General features: G+C 45.3%; 1 protein-coding gene across 1 annotated transcript; it reads left to right on the forward strand.

Annotated features, from left to right (window-relative positions):
• The first annotated feature begins 1,001 nt into the window (after positions 1-1,001).
• Positions 1,002-27,770, forward strand: tet1 (tet methylcytosine dioxygenase 1). Its single transcript, XM_079168969.1, has 12 exons — positions 1,002-1,287; positions 1,862-4,185; positions 18,936-21,213; positions 21,599-21,689; positions 22,169-22,262; positions 22,638-22,846; positions 22,938-23,088; positions 23,324-23,413; positions 23,575-23,712; positions 23,837-24,013; positions 24,173-24,317; positions 24,448-27,770. Exons 2-12 carry the CDS (start codon positions 2,029-2,031, stop codon positions 25,500-25,502), a joined length of 6,585 nt encoding a protein of 2,194 aa, XP_079025095.1. The 5' UTR covers positions 1,002-1,287; positions 1,862-2,028; the 3' UTR covers positions 25,503-27,770.
• Positions 27,771-27,833: the final 63 nt, after the last annotated feature.

A 27,833-nucleotide genomic window follows, 5' to 3' on the forward strand; every position in this document is an offset into this window, starting at 1 on the left:
ACCGGGCCTTAGCATGTAGTTGACGGGTAAGGGACTGGACATTCTTTTTACCCTTTACCCTCATTAAAATGTGTGATTCCTGCTTTCTTATAGGAGAACGCTCATCTGTTGAATGACACCGAGTCTGTGGAGGAAGAGGAAGAAGTGGCAGAGGTTCCACGCCTATCCTGGTGGAGAACACCCCACAATGCTTTTTACAATGCTTACCCAGAATGTCAGAGTCTTTCCAGATGTGACACACACACACACACACACACACACACACACACACACACACGCACACGTTACTCTGCTGACTGATCCCTGACCTCCTAATTGTCTTAAAAATGACACGAACTTCCTGATCCTGTATGTTACGCTAATAACGTGTCCATTTCTGTAATTATTAGTAGATGGTAAAATAAAAACAATGACTATGGTCATAATTATTAAACACACTGACACACACACACACACACACACACACACACACACACACACACACACATCTGGATGTTGGTTTACATGTTGATGTTAACATTAACACTTTTTCTAAATGCATATATTGCTTGTTTTCCTTATTCCTCTTATAAAAATGTTGGTGTTTCAGTATCCTTGTGGCACATTGTTGAGGCCAGGTGTGTACACATTTTATGATTTATTTATTATCAGGGACCCCAAAGCTCCCCATAAATGTAGTGAAATATTGTTTTACCCCTCCCCAAAATAAAAAAAAGGAATGCCATAGAGGATTAAAACCCTTTCTTTAGAAAAGCTAGCTCTCATCAATATAATATTACAATAAATGATTAACTATCAACTGCTGTGGTGATCCGTTACCACCGGCTTTAGCGCACCCCTGCGTCCTTTTGCTGAAGCACACAGAGCTGGGAGCTCTCTGACAAACCGCCGCTTGGTTGGTAACGTTGCTCCATCCCAGGTTTTCTCCTCCACTCTTCCCTCCAGTGCCGACGACGCGTTTTTTTTGGCCCGAGGAGCCCGTAGGTTACGTGTGGTGGAGGGAGAGTGAGCGGGGCTGCCCTGGATGGACTCACATTAGAGGGATTTAACGTTTTAACGGGTGTCGTGCTCCGCAGAGAATACACTGCGCGCGTTAAGAAACGACTAATCCCGCTCGATGCATGTTCGGGTCGGTGCTTTTATCATGAGTCCATGTGTCATCGTCGACAGAGGATTGAACTTGCCAGCAGTCTATATTTGCCGAGGAGGGAAACCAATACAAGGTCTCGCTGTCTCGCTGGAGCGGAGTATTATTAGCAGTTCAGACAGTGCAACTGTCGCTTTGTGGTATGTAAAGCATTTCAGCCGTAAACGAGTAAATGAAAACCTCACGGGCAACTAAACAACCCGTATCTACACGGCGCGTTAACGTGCCAGCGGTCAAGTGTAAAATAATAATAATAAACGGCGACGCTGAAGGCGTTTTTACACGGTAATAAACGCTCTTCCGCCAGTCAGCGAGACGAAAACAGGATCCGACCTCCAGCCCGAGCCCACTCCTCAACGTGACTGCCCTTTAAACTGTTTCGGCCGTGTTAGTCCATTCCTGGAGCTACTATCTGAATATTTCTTCTGATTTTATATATTTATGCAAAATATGGTATTGTGTATAAGTGCATTGGATTTTCGTTATTGACGTCAGCCTTAACAGCACTTGCTCGTCCAAGTAGATATTTCAGGCGGGGCAAAAGTGTCATTTCCAACGGACAAAGTAAAGAACAATTGCATAGATTTAGCTTATTATATTGCACTTGATGTCTTTGAGATAGTTTATTTCGTGCTCAGTCTGTCTTTACAACACTGACAATACATTTAAAGACTATTTGTGTTTTGATTTTCCTTCTATTTACTCTCTTTATAGGTCATGCACTGCAAATACACAATAATGACGGTATCGTAATTTCTAGTTCAAGAAAGAAAAACACAGAAGAGGAAACATTTTAACAAATAATTGCCTGGAGGGAAAGATACAAATTCACCTGGCTCCCATGCTGGCTGCAAGAAATCCTCCCCCCCACCCCCGCAGCCATGCCTGCTACTACCAAACGCACCCGGAGAACGACACCTGCTCAGAGAAAAAATGGCCAGAAGGTGATTAGCACCAAGAGGCAAACCTGTAACTCAAACAAACCCAGGGGAAGAGCCACAGAGAGGCCCCAAAAAACACCTGCAGAACCCAAAAAGTCAACGGCCAGGGCCCAGGCACCGCCAGGCCGAAGCCCCCGTGGAAGAGGGGTGAGTGGACCTGCTAGTCAGGGCCCCGGGAGGTCCGCTGGCAGAGTTAACCATACTGTAAATGTAACAGGATCTGCAAGGCTTAGACGGCCGAGCAATCTGCCTGATCACTGTGGCGAGTTGCAAGACCCCCTGGGGCGAAGGAAGTCCCTGCGTGGTGCACAGGTGCCTGTTACTCCCTGCCAGCCTCCTAAACCTCGCAGAGGGGGGAGAAACTACAGGGGGGTGGCGGGGAGACGAGCAGCATCACAACAAGGAAACACAAGAAACAAGCCCTCAAGCACCGGCATCAACGATTCAACTCGCGATGAGGAAAATGAGAATTTGGACACCTGTGATGCCGAAGAAATACTGCCAGTCGCTCTAAAAACAGATTTTGAAGTTCCTTCGAGAATCAAAGATCAGGGTTTAGGAGTCAACAATGCTAAAGAGGGAAGCCCTCTTAAAGCAGATTCGCCACCGCGTAACGACGTACTGGAAGACTGTGTGCAGCGCAGCTGTGACAGTGCTGTGACCCAGCGGGAGAAAGACACTGTCAGTCATAACAGTGAAGGTGACCTGAGGTGTGTTGTTGGGGTGTGTGACGATGTTGACGGACAGCTCAAGCTCCGCAGTGACAGAAGTAAAGATAGTCCCTCACCGGGGGGGCAGGGCGGCCGTGAGGGAAACGACACTTCATCTGTCCTTGGAAATAAGCCTGATCATCTTGCCAGTGATGGTAAACAAGATGATGTGTGTGCTGTCCACCAAGATGAAGATAACACGATGGACCTAAAAGGAAACAGGACGGATAAAAGAGTGATAGTTGTCACTGAGAGAAAAGAAAAGAGAAACCATGAGAGAGAAGAGAGTTTAAAGGAAGAGAAACCAGTTGAGGGACAAAGGGAGGCCGTGGAAGAGATGGAGGAGATTGCTGAGAAGCTAGGTAGTTGTAAGAGAGGGGGAAACATAAAGGAGACTGATGTTTCCATCAATCCTGCTGACTCCCGACCCAGCACTCCAGCCGCTCAACCTCCAGACCCACCTCACTCTAACGATGGACTAACAGCACAGTCAGAATCACCTGTACGCGGGCTATTTGTCTCCAACGCAGCTACCTCAAATCCCACCAAAGCCCCCTCCACCTCAGAGGCAGTTGAGCCAGAGTTTCTGAGCCAGGGTAAGACAGACATGCAACCAACCCTTCATGGTGCTAAACCTCAATTCACAGGGTCCTCAGTTGTCGCTGAAACCGCCCTGATGGTGCAGACCGTTCTCGTAAAAAGAAATACGCCGGTTATTATCCGTAGTGACTCCTTCAAACCCAGGTGCTTGAAGGATTCAAGCCATGGGGAACCACACCACCTGCAAAGCCTAACGACCCATTCTCCTCCGGGAGAGAAACAAGCTTGCACACCAGCAGAGACGCAGACCAAAGATAGTGAATCTAATCGGGAGCCATTGGAGCGCCACAGCCCGAAGGACACCCCTTCGCTGTCGTCGTCACTCGTTCCTCCCTTGAGCGCGGATGCCCTGACAGCCGAGTGTCAACCAAACCTCAGCAAGGACAGCAGTGTGGTCGCCGAGCCGGACCCAGTGCCAAAGGTCTCGACTCCTTCTCTGGACAGCAGCTTCACCTTCTCCTGCAGCTCAGAAAGCACTCGATCCTCTTTTTCTTTCGACACTGAATCGGAGACAGGGTATGGGGAGTCCAGCCCCTCTACTCTACCTGGATCCTTTGGGCCAGAAGGGGCCTGCTTGCCCTCCTGGACCGCTGCCAAACCACAGAAGAAGGAGAAGAAGAAGCGGAGCAGGTGTGGAACATGTGAGCCGTGCCAGAGGAAGATCAGCTGTGGCCAGTGCAGTTGCTGCCTCAACCGCAGCACTGGCCACCAGATCTGTAAGATGAGAAAGTGCGTGGACCTGAGGAGGAGAAGACCTTCATCTCTGCTCACTCTCTCTGCTGCACAGGTGAGATACAAGTGCATTTAATTACATTTAAACACATTTCAGTGGGATTCATTGCAGTCGGGTCTTCAGTTCATTCTCACAAGGAGGTAGATTTAGTCCATGATTTCAGTGGGAATATACTTGAGCTTCTTCTTGCATCTAGAGAGTTGTTACTGTCTATGACAGCATTGCTTTTGATCTCCGAGGTTTCCCAACAGCCCACTGGTAGCCAAACAGTTGAAACAGAACGATTCACTTTCGCATTGTGTTCCACATTTTTTCGGTTTCAACAGATGCTGCACACTTCACTTCATGGTGTCTTCCTGTTGTAATGTTGGGGAATGTGTCGAGTGATAAAAGGGGAACTGCTTGTGGGTGTATGCGTGTGCAGAGAATAGAGATGGTATGAATGCATGCGATTCAGTGTTGGTGATGCCCCGTGTTAAGGGGGGGAAGGAGCTATCACATGACCAGCAGCTTAACACGTGCGTGAGTATGTGTCTGTTTTTCTTCGTCAGTGTGTGTGTGTGTGTGTGTCTCATGGTGAAAGCTAGAGAATAAGCTATTTCGTGAGTGACTGTGTATGTGCATGTTTGTGTTTGGGTATGGGTATGTAATTAAGGCCAATTTGCGCCGGATGTTTTTGCACAGAATGTGCATTGTGAAGGCTGATTTTAGAACCATTAAGACAACGAATAAACATACAGGAAGTTTGTTAAGAGAGGAATTTTTCCCAGTCAATTTTAAAACAGCTATAATCTTAATTTTTCTATCAAATGACGATGTGAAAACAATGAGACAATGTGAAAAGAGTCGCTTGTAGGGATGAACCTACAGAGACGTATGCCTTGAATATACAGCTCCCTTTAACTTTATAGAGCTCTGTAGCGAGTTTAAGCTAATTGTTGAGCTGTTCTGTCAGGAACGTAAATGTTTTCATTCAGACTGTCACCATTCTACTCACAATATCATTTTCGGCCTCAGCAGGCAGCTGTTTCTAGTGGACAGAGACAGTTAGTGACTAGCTGGTGAACATAGTAGAACATGTAGCAACTAAAGGGACACATTTGTCCCTCAGGAGTTGGTGGAGACCAAAGACAAAGCTAAAAGAGAGTGATTACTGGACTTACATTCAACTCCGAATGAACGGCCCATATATTTTCTCAGGTTGAGACCAAAAACAGAGCAAAAAGGTTTTTGCGTGTCCAGAAACACAACTGCAATGAGGTTATAATATTGCTCTGTGTATGCAGCATGTGTACGAAGGCAACTATTTGCTAACTACAGCAGTACCAACGTTTTGTCAGCGCTGTGTGGTTGTCAGCTTGTATTGGAGTTATTCTACCACATAGTGGCCAAAATGATTAATGCAGGGTTAAACTGTTTACTTGTTCGTGCATGGAACTTTGTAAAGTAGTATTAAAAGGATTCAGATGAGGTCTTAGCTAAAAGCGAATCTGAATACGGTGTGTTTTTATCAACAACGTGCTTAGGTAGGGACAGATGGCTAATAGACATATTCTCAATAACTTTGGTAAGTGGGAATAAGAGTTCCTCACAGCAGCTGGCTACCAGAGCCACAGAACCATGTACATAGTTCAGTGGCTGGGGGAGGGCTCTGTGTGAACAACTGTGAGTGAGGGTCCATGTGGCTGTTTCCTACAAGCGTGCATGCACGCACTGGCCGAGCCCTCCGAGTCATATAGCAGTGGCAGATTAAGGCTGATTATATAACACCTGCGGTATGAGTAGTGATCAGTGTCAGAAATAATCAGGGTCAAAGGGCAATTTACCTTAAATTCAAGGTATCTGAATTTTAAAACACAATCAAGGGGAAGATATTAAAGTGTGGGATATATTGTGTATAGAAATGGCCCAAAAAAATGGCCCTGGGTAAAATACTTTGTTTCCTATACTCTTGTAGTCATGACCTTTGTGCTCTATTTCTGTGAAAGTGTAAGAGGGTGTGAGGAGACAAATATCAGGCCAGGAAGAGATTTCTGAACATATTTGGAATAGAAAGAAATGTGGGTCAGTGTGTGTGTGTGTGTGTGTGTGTGTGTGTGTGTGTGTGTGTGTGTGTGTGTGTGTGTGTGTGTGTGTGTGTGTGTGTGTGTGCGAGTAAAATACACATTCACGGTATATGTGGTTGTTACTTTTGACGTTACATATTATACGCATTTGTGTGGCGCATGCATGCTGTTGGACAGCAGACAAAGATTGAATGACAGAACCGCAGATCCTCTCTCAGTTGTTCTCTTAACTGGCATCACATTGACATACATGGCACCAGCTGCTGATCACGACCCTTTGCTTAATTCTAGATGCAGAACGGGTGAAGTAACTTTACCTCTTGTCTTTTATTCAAACATATGATTGAAGTAAGTGTATGAGGGTTGACTTTGTGCGTGCTTATAGTCTGAGTAATACGGTAAAACGCTTGCTGGCCAGTCCTGCTGATCAAGCTCACACACCCTTTCAAGTTTCTAACGGCAGGAGATTGTGAATAAAGGGACAGAGGCCAAAGAGGAGATCGTGTAGTGGCATGTGAATTCTGTTTCTGGTTTTTCCATGGTGAGCTACTGTGGTTTGGTTTTACTGTGTCATAAAACATTACATACTTAAACCACTTTAAATATATACACACAAAACAGATTGAACAGTATAAGCCTTATGAATATGAAGACAAACAAAAACACTAAAAACTGTTTCAAATAAGGAAAGTCCATGGTTTGTGTGTTAGTAAGAGACAAAGTGAGCCTTTTTAAAGCTTGACGGCCCCCTCGTGGCCTCGCTTTGTATTATGCAGTGAGGACAGGTCTCCCTGCCTGGTCTCACCTGGCCCTGAACACACCAACACACACACGCTGACGCGTACGCACCAGAAACAAAACACTACAGGTCATAGAGTGCGAAAGCTCCAGTATTTACAGAGTTAATTTAACCGAAACAGTCCTGACATGTTTAGAGCTCCAGGCTGCAGAACTGACGCACTGTTATATTGGCTGACGAGGCAGATGTCAGCGCCCACAGATAATGTTTTAAACTTTCACATTTCTGCACAAATCGTACAAACAAATAACATTAGAACACACAGCTATCATCAAATCATCCATCACTTATTGTGGAAACAGTTGCCCCTCAGTCAGTCAGTGCTTGTAGCTCATTAGCACTACCTCTTAAATGCATAATTACATTCATAAATGGATGCAAGATGTCGACATTTTTGCAGTTCTGATCATTTGCATTGTTGTCAGCTGATACAGTATTTCATATTTCAGTGCATATATGCACAGATACATATACCTACCTGTGTTTTTGTATATTATTAATTAATAGGACTTCTGTCTTTTATGAATAACAGCGTATTGTAACGGCTTTCAGTCAGGTTTTAGAGCTCTCCATGTCACGGACACGGCCTTGTGAAGGTCTCAGCTGACAGAGGTCACTCCTCAGTCCTAATGCCTTTAGATTTGAGTGCTGCTTTTCACGCGATCGATCACTCTGTTCTCGTGCACCAACTGGAAACCTGGCTTCATCTAAAGCAGGGGTCACCAACTACAGTTGTCCAAGGGCCAGACTTTAGCTAAGCAGACAATGTGGGGGCCGGACTTCAAATAAATATATTTTTCAAAGTCTAAATCTGCGGTGGGAGGTTGTCTGAATGCTGACCCGTCGTTTTTATTTCGTTTCCAGTATATGTATAACTAGGGCTTGGCGATGTGGCCAAAATCTACTATTCCGGTAATTTCATATTTTAAAAAACGTTATATATCCCAACATAGCATATTTTCCGGTAATTCAATATTCTCCTGTGTGAATTAAATACATGGCAAATAAAAAGCACTGAGTGCTTTCTCTCTGATATCTCAAGATATGATTCCATCGAAAGACGAGGAATAAACATATTGAATTATGGCTAAGCTCTAGTTGTGTAATATCTGTATGTGATTTCCCTCAGACCAAAAGCAGCGCTCACAGATAGTATTAACTATTATCTGTCTCCTTCTGACACTGCATTTATCAAGACCATGCACCTGGTGAGGTAGACTTTGGGTAAGTTTGAGGTGCACCATAATTACACAGCTACGGGAGCATTGAGATCAGCACAACACAGCTGCAGGCAGACTATACTTTTGACAAATAGTAGTCTGCATGCTTCCAGTCAGCTAGGCAGCTCAGCCCCAGCTCCTTCTGCAAACTAATTTATCTCCCGCACTCCTCTTTTTTTCTGCTGCAATGCATTTGCCAGAGGAGTAGCCCAGCTAAGACAACACGTGCATTTGAAAAACACTTGCCGATCCCTCAGACAGCACTCTGGTGGGGAGGACAGGCAGCCTGCAGCACCCAACGGTGACTGTCTGCTGTGTAACTGATGTTCAAAGCTGTGTGTAGGCACACACAGTGATTATTACCTGTATTTTAATGTCAAATGGGGATGTTTATGCACATGTCTGTGTGTGTGCGTGTGTGTGTGTGTGTGTGTGTGTGTGTGTGTGTGCATGAAGGTTTTCACAGCTTGCAGTTCAGTTTTCTAAGCAGCAAACCCCCTCATTGTTCTCAAATGGAACCAGCTTAATGTGAAGTGAGAGTGATTTGTCCCAGCAGACGCTTGTGTCAGGTTTGAGCTCCTCTTCCCCCTCTCTCTCTCATACACACACACACACACACACACACACACACACACGGAGCAGTGGAAGTCTTCAGCGCTGACGGTTGCCGTGGCGACCTCATTGTCTGGCGCTCACCTTTGACCCGCCACGGTTGTCTGATGGAGTATTCTCAGGGTCGTAAGGAGGATTAGCGGAGATAACCGGCAGACACGCACTGTGGGTTTTAAGGCTGCGAACTCTGTAACCTACATCCAGGTAATTAGGTTAAACTCCTCAGATTGTCCTGCTCGTAGTGGGTCAGCAGCAAGCTGAGGCTGCCTGCAACGCCGTCAACGTGACCAAATTGTCTGCATTATCTCTGTAAATCAATGCATTCAGTAAGCTTATTGAGTTTGGGTCATTTTGCCAAGAAACTCATTACATGATCTGTTATACATACTCTTTATGCACCATTTATATATTTGTAACACAGGTGCACTAACAATATGTCGTATTTTGTGCCACTGTTATACCGTTAACTATGTTTTCAAGGGTCTCAACTGTATTGGAAGCAAGAATTTGACAATATACAGATTTCACGTTTCACATTCAGTTTTATGGATCTCTGTAAAATAATAAAGAAATACTCAAAATAATATACCTTTCATGTATGTTGATATAGTATATTTCAATGACAACATAAAGGGTAAGAGTAAGAAATATATGCAATTACAAATTTGAATCTGCACTGGTTGACATACAGTAACATCTACAATTGTTAAAGTAAACATGGTGCTCACTGTGATGCATTATCCATCTCAGATAAGTTCTCTTCAAGTCGATTGTTGTGCTGAAGTGAAATAGAACAACTGGCTGCCTTTAAGGAAAAGAACCTTGAAGAAAATTGCGAGTTTCGTTTGTTATAACAAATTTATTTCCTAAGCCACTATAGAGTTTGGTGTGTCACTCTCCTTTCATTCAAATAAGTAGAGTTTCTCCCACATGTGCATGCGGGCACTCTGGCAATGAGCTGAAGGAAAGATGCACATCCACACTTTTTCCGTCACATTATGTAAATGTGTGGGACAGAAGTAGTGACGAGGTAGTGATGAGGTAGTGATGGCTCATGAAATGTCAGAGAACCAACTCATTATGACCAAGCAGATTGCGTTGTGCTTCAGCCTACTCTCTCTCTCTCTCTCTCCTCTCACTTCTTCTACCTCTGCAAAGGCACACATTTTATTACATGAGCTTGGTTATGATTCGGGCAGCTTTGTATTTTCTGTCAACTGGGTCCAAGCCAATTAAATTTAAAACAATCTGGTGAGGTAGTTATCTGTAATAGCTGCAGGGCTTGGGTAATGGCCCAGAAAAGGGCTCCGTAGACAAGAGGAAATGTCTGTTTTATTTGATTTGGGGCTGAGTTATTTGGCCTGAGCCCCACTATGCATCAGAGCAGATGTATGGACCAGGCGGTGCCAGGTTGAAGGCTTACATCCGACCAGAGACATTGATTTAATGACTTCAATGAAGGATTCCACTCAGTTTGCTTTAATATCAGCTGTAGCAGCTCAGCAGCAATTCTGTTTGTTCAACAACAACAATGGAAAGATTTTAAGTTTTTTATTATTATTCTACATTCTTTACGATTCAGCAAGAGATTTGAGTTAAACATTGATTCGACTGATGCTCCTCTCCTGAGCCCTCTCAGGTCCGTTGCATCTGTGAGTTTGCACCGTGTCCTGGCTGTTGTAAGGCTATAAGTCCCTGGATAAGCTTTGAAGTCGTGCCACTTGGTTTCTCTGGGTGAAAAGAAATTCCCACTTTGCCCCCCAAAAGAAATGCCACTCAAATCCTACCAAGGGTACACAATGGCCTCCTTCTGGAGAAACCAGAGCTTATTCATGCATCAACCAGACCTGTCTACCTTAGAATATATCTTACACACCTGACAGGGGTATAAATTCTTCTCGCTCCCTCCTGTCATTATGTCTCTACCCCAGACAGCCATCCACTGAGTTGTGATGATGCTCGTCCCTTTGCCTTGTCCATAATTCCCTTTGTTCATCATTCATTACCCTCTCAGCACTCTCTGTCGCTGTACAGTGAGTGCAGTCGCTCTTTAATGCACCACTGGAGCTTGCATTCATCTGTCTGCACACATATTGTGTGTGTGTGTGTGTGTGTGTGTGTGTGTGTGTGTGTGTGTGTGTGTGTGTGTGTGTGTGTGTGTGTGTGAGTGCATGCACACACGTGCAGTCATATGGCCAACATGCCTACTCAGCATGTTGTACTAGCACAACCTTAAGTAAGCCCTTTCCTGTCTCATTGTGAGAGGATCTGGGGCCCCCGTGCTGCTCTGCCTGCATAGTGTTTGTGTGTGTGTGTGTGTGTGTGTGTGTGTGTGTGTGTGTGTGTGTGTGTGTGTGTGTGTGTGTGTGTGTGTGTGTGTGTGTGTGTGTGTGTGTGTGTGTGTATTTGGGTCAGTGACAGTGTGTGTGTGTGTGTATGTATGTCAGTGTTTACTAAAACCGATGGACCCGCTCCCCTTCCTCCGTGTGTCCTTCTCAAGGTGAAACACAAATTTAGCCACAGCTAAGCTACTCCCAAACTCAAAACCACAGAGCTATGATAAGAGTTAACACTTCAGTGTGTGTTTGTACAGATTCTTGTCTTATGCTGAACAAAATCAGCAGGTAAAGACATGGATAGTACAGACAGGACATTAAATAGGACATTAGATCAATGCAAACGGGTTTTAAAGCCCCTCCCTCCTCTCCTGGCCTATGCTGAGGTGTCTTTCCCTCATGCTGACCATCCAGTCCGTGTAGGTTCAGGGTGTGGCGTTGGTGTTGTGGTGTTGGGGGTTAGTAACACCCCCCCCGTGGGTTACAAACTATCAGTACAGGAAGTGTGAAAGCTACAAACCTGCATTTGTATTTATGTGTGTTTGTTGAGGAAGCAGAGAACACGCAGTGTGCAGAAAGCTATTGTGCAGACATTTAGTCACAGTCTTAATTCGCCCCCGTTTTTCACCGATACCTGTTCCAGCTACTTGAGTCAGTGTCGGACTGATATCGGTTTCGATGCATCACGAGTTTGAATCTGTGTGATTGTGTGAGAGATTGTGCATGAGTGGACTAGATGAGCAACATGGGGACGAGTACAAGCACAGAGCTATGTTTTCCCGTTTTCCCCCCCACGGTTGTTACCACTATAACCTCCATTACCTTTCAATGACGGTAGAAAGTCACAACTTACACAAAATAAACTCCCTAACGACTGCCTTTCATCAAAGATGTGTCGCTTTTCCATGCAAATGAGAGACACGTTTATATTAGCGTCAGTGGTAATGGCTGTAATGACAACTTATTGGCAATAATCGCGCTTGGCACGGCTCCATCACCGGGCCGGTCTCCAATGGGTCAGACTCCAGATGTGTCAGAGACAGTTTACGACTGTGGTGCAGAGCAACTTTCTTTACCTCGCTTGCATGCTCATATGCTGTAGCTTAGGGTGATTAATGTCCAGACTACTTGTTCCTAACGAGAGCTGGGTAGCTTATTAAAGGGGGGAAAAAACCACTTGGGACACTTAAAGAGCTGAAAATGAAGGGTGCGGTGCAATATTGTAAGTAGTTGTGGAGTATTTTTCTGGATGCAGGAACGGAGTGGCTGCAGGAGAAGGACTGTTATGAAGACAGAGAAGCACAGTGCAACTTATTTATGTTACTAGGTCATGCTAGTGGTCGGGGTGTATCTCATACAACCTTGCTTTATTGTTGAGGTTGGTGTAACCTGTTTGACAGTTTGTAGACTTTGCCACAAATGTCAAACCTGTTGGACGACCTGAGACATTCAGAGGAGAGCTACAACTACAACTGACACAATGTATCTGAAAATATCTAATTTAACCCAGATATGGCTCTCCTCAATTTGGTAAGCGTGACTCATTGTTCTTGATTTTGTTGTAGTGAAATACTAAATTATGCTTATTTTGGCACATGTAAATGGTAGTGAAATGCTCTTATATTTACATATTGATTTGGCAGGTGTCCATATACGTTTATTCTGTCCAGTTCAGGGTTGGACTACAGTAAAAGCTACAGTACGTCCACATGGGTTGGTCGTATAAATGCTAAATCTGCAGGCACTGATCCACATTGGGATTTAAAAACAGCTGAGAATATGTTTTTGTAATGTTTACTGAGGTTTTCTGTTACTGACCGTGCTTGGTAAATATTATTTTGCGGGGATGAAGTTTGCTCCAGCACACCACACACATGCCTCGTGTATATTTCAAGTGTTTAGTCTGCATCAGTGTTTGTTTTACGGTGTGTCAGGAAACATGTGATCATTACTGTTGGAGTACATGGCTTTCTGTTGAATATTACGTGTTTCTGATGCTAACCGTAGATGTACACTAAATCATGAGCTACCTGCTAACACTCAGCAAACGATATAATATCTGAACACAGCCTGTCTGAAGTTCTAAATCAAGATAATGTGAGACTACGTGTACGTGAAGCCACAGCATGCAGGAGTGTGACTATGATAAGTCATGAGCATCTAACTGACTGGCTGTTGAACTCTGCAGTGGGATAGTAACAGATAAAAAACGTCCAAATCTAAGTGTTAAAACATGGTTGTTACTGTTAATATGATGTGAACGTGTACATGTTTATAAATTAACTGTGACAGGTGTTAATGTTGTCACAGAGGACTCAACCTATTCCCTTTAGAAATACATGTGATCATGTGCTATATTGGTGCCCATGAGGCGTATTGGGTGTAATGTGCTTATGAATACCTTTTGACACGGCTTATTGCTAAATCCCTTAATAATTACTTCATCTCCCACCATGGCTTGTTTGTCTATTTATTCACCCTGATATTTGCATGCTTATTGCATGAAGACTACGTTGATGTAGTTCTCATTGTCGTGTATGGATTAAGCTGCACGCGCTCTGCTTCCATTATCAAACACTCTTCTGAGGTGGGTTCACTCGAGTGTTGCCGACAGGCTGCCTTCATGTTCCCTTGTCCCGGTATGACCTCGGCCTCTTGGCCACATGGTTGCCTTTAAAAGGGGGGGGGGGGGGGGGGGGAGTGCTTTACTCTCTCATAACATTTTTCTCTCTTTGTATTTTGCGTTCTGTCGCCTTGTTTTTTCTCTAAACCACAGCTTATTCTCAGGGAATTGTTTAGAACGAGAGAAAAAAACGCTTTAGGGTTGGATGAGCGAGAATGAGGGGAACGGGTTGTTGAGACAGTGTGGATGTTGTGAACATCCTCTTTCCTTGCCACGGCATTCCAAAAAAAACGTCTAGAATCTAGATGCACTGCAGAAATAGTCAGTATAATAGATAATCGGTCACGTGACTTAAAATCACCAAGAGCCCAACAGCGGTGTGGCGCGCCGCTTCAGGGGTTAATATCTCAGCGGTGATGGAATTGTTTTCCTGTGATCCAGATCCAGCGTGTGTGCAGTGTCCGTTCCACAGCTTGCCACCAATCCATGTGTGTAGGGCTGGAGTAAAAAGCCCACATAGGGGATCCTTTGTTTAGGAGAGTCTAGGCATGGAAGATAATTTACAAGCCACAAAGGTCCTCACGCCATTGGCTGATGAGGCTCTGTCTGCGTCTGCGAAAGGCATCCCGTGTGTGTGTGCGTGTGTCTAAATGTCTGCGTGTGTGCACGTCTGCTGTAGCAGCACTTTGCTACAGCGGCTCACAGTCGCACTAGTCATGACACCCGGGAGCTCGCCCTGCGCACGGCTACTGTAGCCAGGGTTTTTCTTTTTGAGGGCTGAAGGAAGGCAAAGCAAGATGGCCACCAATACCTTTTAGGGATATGCTGCCTAAACCGGAGGGGCTTCCTCCGAGGACAGACAAGGTAAAGGCAGCCCCCGGGGTCTATTGTCTCGCTGCAGATGGCTGAGCTACAGTGGAGCTCATCTAGAGGTTGTCCTCCGTTGTCTCTCTTTCTCTCTCTCTCTCTCTCTCTCTCTCTCTGCCACGCTGGATTTAGCTGATTGGAGTGCTTTATTTGGAAGCTGGTGTTGTTATTGTTCCTGCTCAGTCACTGAGGACCGGGGGCTTCTGTACGTGAGCGTTTGGCTTGTCTTTTCCAGGTGTGTTTAAAGGATGTGACAACAAAGTCAGCACTAAAGAGGTCAGTTTCCACGGTAACAGCCATCGCTCTTCTCTCTCCCCGTTGCATGTCTTTTTGGAGCTCTTGTGCCGTATGAAGAGCCCCCTTTTGCTTCCCCTTTTCTTTGGTGCAGGGCTTTGGACAGCCATATTTCTGCACCTGCTGTTTGCTGACTGCTTAGCAGAGAAGTGGAGTGCTTGTGCGCTGTGGGTCGTAACTTGTAGTTTGGCAGGCTTTACTAGTTGGGCTGCAGTAGCGAGGATATCATTGTGTGCTTTGGAGGAAACATCCCTCTGTTACTGTCTTAATCCGTATCATTTTACTGTTAATTAAGCTCGAATTCATTCTGGTGTACTGAGAGACAGGTCAAGTTTGTTAGTTTTATTGCCACCTATAAGTGCTTGTTCTCTGCTTAATGTCGGGTGTTTTCTGTGTTCACGATGTGACGTTGAGCCCAGCGCAGACAGGAAACACTCACTCAATGAATGAAGGAAATTCTCACGTGTATAGAGAAACATACCTAAACCACTACTAACACCCTCAGCCAGGAAGGAAGCACGCTGTTCTCTGTGTATCGTTTCTGAGAGTGTTGTGAGGTGAGGATCCTAGCGGTGTAATATCTCTGCACAGCCATGAAGCGAAAAACAGCTGAAAGTTACTCTGAATCGCTCCAAATTTATTTCATGAATGCCGAGCACTCTCTCTTTTTTTTTTTTATTGGACTAGACATGTGTTTATGTGTGAACGTGAGTGTGTTTGTATGCCTGTGTTGTTGGGGTAAGGATAGATACACACTCCTTTGAGCTTCCTTGGAGATCCAGAGAGAGAGTTGTTAGGATTCAAGCGACGGTTACACTTCTGTTGCCAGGGCAGGTCTCTGAACGCCTGTTTGTGTGTAAAGCACTCGCCCTTGGCTACTCCAGCGTATGTTTTGTTGATGTTCGGCGCTTCGACGGCAACAGCCGTTGGATACGGGTTTGTCGAAAAGAAGGAAACTGTGTTTGCATTTGAAACAATAAGCACAGCGCTGTGTGAGTGATTTTAGGAAGACACAACAAACTCACAACACAAAGACACGCAGCCCTGAACGCATCACAGACCGCAGGCTAAATGAGAGCACATGACTCTGCATTTACATCCTGCATTAGGCTTTTCAAAATATAACATAATTAAAAACAGGGGCTGTTCTTTGCTGCCACCTTCGTATCGTGAACACTCGGATGCACAAAGGAGATGCACATTTGCACACATGCAAAACGCATGCAGAGAGACACGCGTGTGTCTGGTGCAGTGCTGGAAGCCGTCCAGAGCTGCTTTGTCATTGAAAGCAGTTTATTGTGACGGACACACACTGCCTTTTACCCGCCCCTCTCCCTCTCCCTCTCCCTCTCCCTCTCCCTCTCCCTGCTCCCCATCTTTTTCACCCTTCCTCTCGCTCGTTCATTTGAACGTCGCGGTGGTCCGTTTCCACCGGCTGTGTGGAGCGGCTATCTCCCCCTGTTGCATTGGCATCTTCAGTATTGCCTCAGCCTGAGCTCCAGCTATCTGTTGCATCAGCAGCGTGTTTTCTAGTAATACAGCACAGCCCTGACAGACGGTGGACTGAAGAGAGATCAGAGAGGGATCGCGAATACCACATCAGTGCAATGACTTGGTGATAAAGTGGGTCCACCGTACTAATCATGTCTAATCTCAGCATATTATTAACCATGAACAGCTCAATGGTCGCTGCAGTTCAACCTCTGCCGAGTGTTAAATCCTCCCTACACCTCTTTAACATTGTTTTAAGGAACAGCTTTTGGCGATGTGCTTTGCATTCCTGTGGACAACTGGCCAAGAGCGTACACAAAGTGGTGCCATGTTGAAATATTTCCAGCTCAGGTACACTGGAGTTAAATATGACAAACATTTCCATCTATCGCAGCCATCAAGGGGTTAACAGCAGGTTCACCAGTGCCAATCTCACATAGTCAAAGAACAAGGGCTTTCATCTGGTACAGATTTGATAGATTGTCAGAAAAAAGACAGGAAATCATTGCAGACGTTGTAGATAAAGACATGTTTCGAATGACATTGGCTTCAATTGTCTTAACAGCTTGAACACTTACTGCTTTTTTGCTGTCTTTCATCTCTTTCCTTTACCACGAAAACTTGTTTTAGGCTCCAATCAAACAACAGAAATCACACAGCAGCTTCTTTGGTGTCAAACCTCCTCATCACAAATACAGTAACTGTCTTGGTAAAGTAGTTTTAAAGAGCTCTTCTTGTCTTTCTCTTCTCTTTGATGTCACACAGCACAGCAACAGACCTTCTTAACACGCGTCTTCAAACACCCAATGCAGGAGGCTGCTCAGTATTAACCCTCTTAGAACCCAGAGCTGCCTTTGACACCTTTTATTTTCCATTTTTAATTGAATGCGTTTAGCTCTGGAAGACTGCTTCATCTCCTGTGTGTCACTGCCTTCTCACTCACGAATGACTGATCATGCTCTTTCTCAGCAGCCATCACATGTGGGATGATGTCACAAGGCTCAATTCTGTTTTCACTGTAAATAAGTGAAAGTCAGACACACTGTTACCATTTTATCCGTGATGTCTCAGGAGCTGGACCGAGCCTAGCCCCCCCATGTCTGATAGAAATAAAGAGAACAGTTGAATAGAGCACATGAAACTGATGAAATGGTTTCTGTTTGGTCTGTGGGTTCATAGGAGTCTGGTTTATATTGAGGCACTGTTGCTGCTTACTTTTGATCTGTCAACTTGGAGTGCACATCTCCTGCCTGCTGTGAAATGCATCAAAACAGAGGCAATGATGGAGTTGAATGGGTGTTTATGCCAATAAACAGTGATAAAGAACACATCTCCAGCTATTCTGCAGTTGCGCTCGTTCATTAGTAGGAAAACGGGATGCCTCACACACACACACACACATTAATATCAACAGTACACACAGCTCACAGAAATGCACATGTATCCTCCAGCTCCTGCAAACAAGTTTAAGATCCTTTTGCTGAGTCTGGGCACATGATCAGTGTTTTTTAATCTTTGTCACGCTGCAGCACTTTAATCAGTCTTCCACTGCTCAAGGCTTCACTTCTGAATGTGATGCGGGGTTAAATCCTAAAATAAGAAGCAGCTGTACTTGACTTCAGTTGATCATATGCTCACTCGAGATGATAAAGAATAAAGAAGGCTTTTACTTATATATGCCAGATTTTTATCAGAAAGGTTTCTTGCCCTTTTAGTTTCTTAGATAACTTAAATTACTGTAAAAATTACTGCACTTAAGAAGGTCTGTGTTAGTGTGTTTACAACATGGCTTTTGGAGGCAGTCAATATGTCAATATTGCGGACCTTTGGATGGTCGTAGCTCTGCTGGCAGCCAGAATCCTTATTAGCCAAAGGGTCAAGCTGCACCGCGTCTGGATAAGATCCTGAGTGGGTTAATCACTCACTCAACAATGCCTATGGGTTAACATGGCAGGGTGTGTGTTAATAATCCCATGTGCTTGCATACACATGCATGCACACATGTCCAGAAGCACGCCTACAAACCCGGCACACACACACACACACAACATGTGCAATACGCGCTGAACACATGCCCTCAGTGACCCACTGGCAGTGGCGTAATCAAGAACAGTCCGTGACTGCAAATGTTCACTCGTTGGCTCTCGGCTACCTGTGGGTCCGTGGCTGTCAACACTTCCACAGCTCATGCAGGAATTTGGTCCCGATTGAACCCCTCGACTGTGAACTCACACAATTTAACTTTCAGTTTGCTCTGTTTCGAGATTGGTTTCGGAGAAGATTTATAGAAAGCAGATTCTTTGTTTTCACAGGCAATAATATTTTCCACAGACTCGGATAGCGGCTGCAGCAGATGCTCATGCCATGCTGGGAGGCAATCTGTTGTGCTGTTAGCCGTGACTGTTAGGAACAAGCCGAATCACTGTGTACTGCCAGAGCTTGTTGAGTCACTTCTCTCCTCTTGTTCCTCACTTTCTCTCTGTTTCTGTGTCTCAGGTGGTTCCCGAAAGTGGGTCGGTAAATGGCAAAGGCAAAGCGCAGATGGATGACACCCACACGGCAGTGGAGGAAGATGAGGGGGAGGACGGCCACATACCTCACACACAAGCTCCCACAATTACCCACTCGCTCACCCACAACCTGGCCTTGGACCAAGGCGGACGGCCGGCACTTGTTAAAAGAGAGCCCGGGCTGGAGGTGACCAGCATTGCACTTCACCAACACGTATGCTCTTCTGTGACTTTTCCGAATGGTTCTGCTGAGAACCTAACAAAACCTAACGGTGCTAATACGACCACTGGGTCACACTCTGATCTGAAGTCTGCATATAAAAGGACAACGATTGCATCGGAGCCTCAAAGGAGTATAATCACTGCAATCCCTAAAGACTGCCCCGAGAATGGACCCAAGACTCCTCCGGACGACTTGTCAGTTCCACTGAAGAAGATCAAACTGGAGGAGCCGTGGATGTGGATCACTGAACAGGCCACCACACAGCTGAGTGATGAAGATGAGGTCTGCGAAGACCCGCTGTCCACGCTGGCCGCCGTGGTGTGTCTCTCTGTCACAGAGAGGAAGGGACTGGAGGAGAAACTTTTCAGCTCACGTTCTTCCATTCTGTGCTCCATCAAAACAGAGCCGCCAGATTTGTACTTTATCAAAAAAGAGCCAGAGGACTTAAAGAATGACTTGTGTCAGAAAAGCACTCCTGTTAGCCTGCAAAGGACTCCCCAGCCGATCAAAAGTGAACCTCCTCCAAGTCATTTGCAACCAAGCGTGCAGTCCTTGGCAGAGAGAAGGAATCTTAGTTTTGATCAGGCTATTGCTATTGAGGCCTTGACTCAACTGGCAGCTATACCTCAAAACACCCAAGGGTCCATTAAAGTTGAAAGTAAGTGTGAACATCCCATTTCTACTGCTGCCCCATTTTCAACTTCCAATACAAATACAAACCTGCAAGAAGCCAAACCCACAGCAGCCATCCGCTACAACAAAGTCTCAGTCATCAGCTCACCACTGCACCAGACGTCAGTCATACGCCCCCCTGTGGCCAGACAAGGGAACGTCATCCAGCGCTCCCAGGGGTCAAGCTCTAACACAAAGCTGTCTCTGCAGGACCTCTTAGAAGCCAGCTCAAACAGTGATAAAGCACCCTGCAGGAGGACAGAGCCGGGCTTAAGTTCTCATGTCATCAAGTCGGAATGCAGCTATAAATATCCCAGTGACATGAAGTTCAGTAAAGATCATGAGCGCTTGTTTGGGGAGGACAGAGACAGGGTTGTCGGTAAAGCGAGGAGGAACAGAGAGGAGGAGGAGGTGGCAGCTCAGCTGGCAGACCTGGCCTTCATCATCCAGTCTCGACACAGCCAGCAGTCAGAGAACAACCCTCCAAAAGGAACACCCGTGTCGGCCATCAAATACAACTACAACTCCCAGCTGACACCCAGTCAGAAGAAGCCCCCCGCGAAAAAAACAAGGGCTACGCCCGCCAAGCCCAGGAAGAAGAAAAGTGATGGGCCTAATGAGGGGGTCAACTGCAGGACCCCCCTCTCAAAACGCACGCCAAATGGAGAGACGGCCCACAGGAGCAGAGGCCAGAAGGTTCAACCGCCGGGGAAATCAGGCCTTCACCACAAGAGGAACCTGTTTCTGCCTCAAGCTCAAATTGACCTGAAGAGATACTTGGCTGAGGCTCAGGAGGAAAGGAGACAACTCATCCATCACGGTAGCGCACACAGTGCCGCCCTCTTAGGGCCGCAGACTCAGAACTACAACACTCACACAAGGATCAACCACACTCTCGGTCAAGAACACCCTCCGTGGCACCTTTCGAATGGTCCCCTCCACCAACACCATCCATGCAATGGCCATGCTGCAGGACCGGGGCAGGAGTGTGAAAGGCATTTGTTAACTCAGGTAGCGCAGCCCTGTGGTGGGCTGCAGCACGGTGCTGATCCTAAAACCAACCAAGCTAATACCGCTTTCCTCAGCCACACCACTGGTCACCACAGCCTGGCTAATGGCTTCTCAGGGGGTCATCAGTCCCCTCCTCCAAGCCAGCAGGGCTACTACAAGCTGGAGAGAACAGGACCTGTCACTGTCCTGTCCACAGCTACTGATGGGGATCTGGGCCGCTCTGCAGAATCAACTCCATCCAAGAACAGCGTCAACAGCTTTCTGGAGTCTCCTATGAGTTTCCTGGATACCCCGACCAAGAACTTGCTCAACACGCCTTCCAAAAAACTGGCTGATCTTCCATCCTGTGAATGTGTGGGTGAGTTGGTGCCTACCTAAGATTTTTTTAGCATTGGTATCACATGGGCTATTATCCACATTGTGACTAAATCCAGCGTGGAAGTCCTCAAACTGATATTTTCTGTTTCTCTCTGTCTGATGCAAACACACAAGTGCACACACATACACACACACACACACACACACAAGCTGTGTCCTAATTCAAGGGCCAATTCAAGCAAAAGGAGGCCACATTTCTCTGCCATATTTGGAGGAGGCTTTGGGATGCTTTGTGAAGCCCTGAACTGAGATCCAGCTACATTTACTGTGTATATGACATTTACGTTAATCTGACTCATTGAACAGTTCTACACTCTCTGAAGTTGCTATGATATCCAATAGATGTTCCTTTTTTTCCCCCACAGACCAGATCATTGAAAAGGAGGAAGGCCCTTACTATACCCACCTTGGGGCAGGACCTAGTGTTCCTGCAGTGAGAGAGCTGATGGAGAACAGGTAGAGTGACTACTTCCACTCTGTTTACACCGTGTATATGTGGGTGTGTTTTCTACCGAATATGCTGAGAGACTACCAGTCGACCTCAGGCTCGGTGGAATGGGGTGGAGTCACAGCCAAAGAGTCTGTCAATAAAAGGAAACATTGCTGAGCGAGCTCAACACGTTGTGCACCCTCTTTCTCAGACACACACACACACAACATGTTGAAACAGGAAACCCTTTGAGCTGAGACAAGATGGCAGCCTGTTTAAAACATCTTGAGGTCCATCGCAGTCTGTCCGCAGCCACACAAAACTGAAAAAGTGTCATCCTGCAGTCATTGAGCTTTTCAATGACAAATGTCTTTTTAGTCAGTAATTTGATCAAATGGATGTATGTATTGTCAACTGCCCTCAGGTATTGGTAGCAATGTAATGTTACAAGATGTGTTGTTACTGGTATGTGCTCTGTGATCAATAGAGCGTATGTGTGTTACAGATATGGTGCCAAAGGAAATGCAGTGAGGGTGGAAGTTGTTGTTTACACTGGGAAAGAAGGAAAGAGCTCCCAGGGGTGTCCGATAGCTAAATGGGTAGGTAGCTGGTGTTCATGGTAGTTCACCCTAAATGTCCTGAATATGTCTTCTGTGTATTGAAGTGTTCTTGTGGATCCCACCAAAGTATATTTAGGGGCAGAGATGGAAGTCACTCCCAGATTCTTACCCTCACCAAAACCTTAAAAACCTAAACATATTTTCCGATGACATCGCTCAACAGAAATGTCAAGGCTTCCACCTCAGATTCACCATCTTTAAACTATTCTCTTGAAGCACAATCTTTTAGTTTGCCAGGTCAATCACAGTGCTTCGAACCCTTTGCCCCGTAGGTATCCATCATTTTGTGGTGCATTTTGTGTTACAGTGCTAACGTTCATCTGTTTGTTTTCTGCGTGACAATCGTCTTGACAGGTGATCCGGCGCGGCAGTGAACAGGAGAAGCTGCTGTGTTTGGTCCGCCGGAGGCCAGGGCACCACTGTGAAACTGCCGTGTTGGTGATCCTCATTCTGGCGTGGGAGGGAATCCCTCGACCGGTGGCAGACAATCTCTACCAGGAGCTCACACAGACCCTCTTTAAACACGGCTCCGCCACCAGCCGTCGCTGTGCCCTCAACGAAGAGTGAGTACTTCTTCCTTTGTCTTGCAATGATAATTTTTCCTCCCAGCTTTGTTTGTTTCTTTATCTTCCTCCCGCCACTCCGTCTCCGCAGTCGTACGTGTGCATGCCAGGGTTTGGACCAAGACACATGCGGAGCTTCATTTTCCTTTGGATGCTCGTGGAGTATGTACTTCAATGGCTGTAAGTTTGCCCGCAGCAAAGTGCCCCGCAAGTTCCGCCTGCATGGAGACTACCGGGAGGAGGTGAGGGAGTGGTCATCTTCAAAAAATCCTAGAGGGGATCATCTATTACAATCTCTTCTATTTGTTTCCATTGTTTTTATAGTGATGTGAGAGGAAATGTTGTGTAATCAGTGTGCTAGCTATTTATCTGGCAGAATTCAGCCTAGTGGCTTATGTTGGCTATGACAATCTCACCTGTATATGTTTTTAATAAGATGTTCAACCCAAAACTGTTAAATCTGTCCATTACCTTTAGGAGGAGAAGATAGAGAGCAACCTTCAGAATCTTGCCACTGACCTCGCACCACTCTACAAAAGACTGGCTCCTGAGGCCTTCCAAAACCAGGTATGGGACATTAAGCAGCTGCCACACTTACCTGATGATCCATAGCTGTCTTGGGCTACTATAATTGTAGTTCCAATAGAAGTTATGTTAATTGTCCCCTCATTGTTCTCAAATTACACAAACCAAGTTGTTCTTGTGTCTTGTCTTTTCACCTCTTATAGGTGGAAAATGAGGCGGCAGGGGGTGACTGCCGGCTGGGCGTGAGGGAGGGACGTCCTTTTTCTGGGGTTACAGCCTGTGTGGATTTCTGTGCCCACGCTCACAAGGACACTCACAACATGAATAACGGCAGCACTGTGGTAAGCAAGCTACAAGTATGACGCTATGCCTTATACTTGTATTTCACGTGTCCATCTCTGAAGGTATTGATCGGCCTACTGTTACGTTGAACAACTTGCCTTTTGTCTTTGTCCTTTTTTCCAGGTTTGCACTTTAACCAAGGAAGATAACCGTGCAGTGCGTAACATACCAGAAGATGAGCAGCTCCACGTTCTGCCACTTTACAGGATCTCTGAGAGGGATGAGTTTGGTCAGGTTGACACCCAGTGGGCCAAAATCCGAAGTGGTGCTCTGCAAGTTCTGTCTGCTTTTCCCCGAGAGGTGAGTGAGCAGGAAGCAGCGCTTATTTTGTTTTTCTTTTCTTTCTGACTGCACCGTCCGTGGTTTGAGTCCTTTGTTGCAAAAGTTGATATACAACAACATTAAAACATGTATCGTGTTTTAAACCATTGATTTTTTTGTTGTTGTTGTATCTGTCAGGTGCGTCTACTGGCTGAGCCAGTGAAATCCGCCCGGAAGATAAGGCAAGAAGCTCGTCTGAAGGCTCAAGCAGAGAAACTGGAGAAGAAGCTTGGGCTGACTCCTCTCACTCCTGGGAAGGTGAAAAGCGAAACCCCCAAAAAAGGTAGTAAATCCAAGTCTCTTGTCCTGTTATTAATCTATTATAATCAGTAATACGTTGAGGTCAGAAAGCATACATGTTTCTTGGTGTCATCAGTGTTTTAGAAATACGTGTGTTTTCTATGCCAAAACAGAGCCACAGGGCTTCTACAGCTCATACAGACTACCACCCAGACCTGCCAGCGTTGGACGTTACCCACCTCAGGGGAATCAACCCAGCACTTACAACCAGAGCACCAGCAGCTACCCCACTCTGGGTGCAGAGGTCACCCCACAGAAGGAGGTCATCTCCCCCAACCACCACGGCCCGCCTGGCCTCCAGTTTGGACAGAATGGCTCAGCTCTTAATTATAAGACAATGAGTGACGGCATGAATGGTTATTCTCCAACATCTGGTGACCAGAGTGTTCGTATACCTCCACATAATGCCCTTAGTGACTACCCCCATTCTTTTAAAACTGAGCCCAACGAGGTGCACTGCTCTCCTCTGCTCAGACCCTCCCCCAGTGGGAGTGCTCCTCCTCGCTCCTCCTTCTCCCCCAGACCTACCTCGGAGGGCCTCTTCAGCAGGCTCAACGGACTCCACAGGGCTGCAGAAGATGTCGCGGCAGAGGTCAGGGGTCATGGCCTTCCTCCGCTCTCATCTCTCCCCCTTCCCCCACAAACTCCCCCGCTTGAACCAGAGGAACTTAAGCAGGAAGAGGTGTGGTCAGACAGCGAGCACAACTTCCTTGACCGTAACATAGGCGGAGTCGCCGTGGCCCCGTCACACGGTTCCATCCTGATAGAGTGTGCACGGCGGGAGCTCCACGCCACCACCCCTATCCTCAGGCCAAACCGCAGCCACCCCACCCGCATCTCCCTGGTCTTCTACCAGCACAAGTCTCTAAATGAACCAGGCCACGGGATGGCTATGTGGGACGCCAAAATGGCCAAGCGGGAGCGGGAACGGGAGGAGGAGGCTGAGAGGTTAAGGATGGAGGACTGCCTGAGCAAATGTGTGGGGGCGAACGGCAGCGGAGCTGGAGGTGGGGAGCTACAGGGAGAAACGGGGGAGGGGGCGGAGGAGACGAGGAGGACCATGAATGTCCCCACACGTCAAGCGTGGACTCTCCAGAGGGATGGTGTCGTCACCGTGTCCCCTTATGCTCTTACCCAGGTGACGGGCCCCTACAACCGCTGGACTTAGTCAACATGTTTTACACACACACACAGAAAACTCCTACACCCTGTGCTTCTGCCTTACCTCAATCAACTTCAAACTGCTACTCTCATTTTTACATCGTTTCCATTGTGCTTTTTTAGATTCTGTTTGTTGACTCTGCCCTTCTTCATCTCTGCCTTCAAAGTGATGAGGAAGACCAAAGTTTTCTTGGCTTTTTAACTGTGAGTTTCTGTGTTTTTATTGTAAAAAGATGGTGCTTTGAAGCATTTTTTAAAAATGTTTTTAATCTGGTTTTATATACATGATTAAGAACAAAAAAGGTGATTATTTATTCTGATCATAACGATTTCTATTTAATTCCTGGTGTAAGCCTGTTTACTGCAAGATTTCTATGATAACCTGCATTATGTGTTGACGCTCAGAATTTATGTTGTACAGTAGGACTGTTATCTTTATTTCAGCCAATAGTTCGCTTTTCATAAGATGCATCTCATTGGCTTTTACGTTGGTGCCATTCTTACTGTAACCTCTCTGTTAGACATCATTACATCACATTGTGTAGAAAGCAAGACTAATATTGTGCATATATTTACTACAGATTGTCACATGTAGCATTGTGCTTTTTGTCCTACTGCCTCCGACTTCTGTTGGCAGCCGATGAAAGAAATACACTTTTTTATTTCTCTATGTCCTGATGGTTTGTCTTTTATCCACAGATATGTATGGCATATTACAGTAAGAAGCACTTTTTTATTTTCCTAAACTTAACTTGAAAAAGGTCCCAATCCGTAGGCCTGATTATGTATGTACAGATAGAGATATACAGTATATGACAGTTTAGCATGAACATGTTTTTATTTTTGTTTTTATTTCTGCATTTATTTGATTTTCATCCATTTGATTGAAAATGGCATACATACCTAATGGAATTCAAAACGTAACATAATGAGGAATCATGAAATGCTACAACGTGCTTCTCATTTTTGGCACTTAACTTATGTTCACCTTCTGGAAAAGGAATTCAAAAATTCTTTCATAGGGCACAAGTGTGATTATAGGATTTCAAAAAATGTTGATGGTGCTAATAAGACCTCCGTCTTTCCCAGAAATCACAAAGTGTCACATATGTCAACAGCATATTACCAGTTTGTATGTCCATACTCTGGATTTGAATACAAAACTGTGTCAGCCGATGCTGAATCATTATTTCTTCTATATCCTCCTCTCTGCTTTTGTTGAAAAACCACTCAGACATGAAATCCCACTCAGACAATTGCCGAAGACGATTTCAGGTGCTCGACTCTCGTGAACACTTTGTTTACAGATTATAGCTTTTTATTTACAGGGTCTAAATAAGGAGGTTGGTGTGAACTCCTGGTGAATCAGGATTTTTATTTTTTATTACCCATGAAAGAGAGGCTCTTTATTTCAAGAACTCATCAATGAAATTTCAGCACAACCGACATCACTGGTCTTCACACTAACACTGGTGGTATAATGTTTCCTGTGAGAAACAGTTTGGTCTTTCACACACTTTGACTTCCTTTTGGTGCTAATAGGACAAGATGTCAAGGTACATGCATTGACTTGACTGGGTTATATACTGTACAGTGATGGCATGGTGCTTTTATACAACGCACACTGATCTGGTATATGCTTCAGTGCAAAGGTAATTTTATAATTTCTGTGGATAATTGCTGGCTGACAGACTGAGATGCTTTGGTATCTCCCACCATTGATCATGATGTTTTTCAAGTACCAGTAAAAAGCAAATTATTGTGCAGATGTCCATCTAGAGTTTTAAAAAATGTCTTCCATGGATAACCAAACTGTGTAACAATTATCAAAACCCACATCATGCTCACAAAATGAAATGAATGTAAACCGTTTTTAAGTCACTTGATTTGTAAAGAACATTTTTGAACACATGACACGACAAAGTTAAAGTTTAAAAAGAAATGTCTTCTGATTTACTTTGGGGGACGTACTCAGTCCACAATGAAAGTGTTTGTATCAACGAGGAACTAAGAACTAGCACCAGCATTCAAAAATCTAAAAAAAAAAAAACTTTTATTTGTAGAAAATGTGTAAATATGTATGTGAACCATATCGTTTTTACTGTACTGTTAATGGTGTTTAGACAATGGATGATCTTGCTTATTTTGAAACTGAATTACTGTATGTTGCTCAAAGTATATCCAGTTTAGACTTGAGGAGAGAGTACATTTAGCATTACTTATGTGGATGGCTAATCTCTTTTTGGGATTGTGAAATAAAGTCATATTTATATTTTGGACCTGAACATGATTTCCTTTGTCCTGATTTGTTCAAGCTGATCTGTTTTTAGCAAGAGAC

The sequence above is a fragment of the Pholis gunnellus genome (assembly GCF_910591455.1).
Source record: "Pholis gunnellus genome assembly, chromosome: 11".
Classification (NCBI taxonomy): Eukaryota; Metazoa; Chordata; class Actinopteri; order Perciformes; family Pholidae; genus Pholis; species Pholis gunnellus.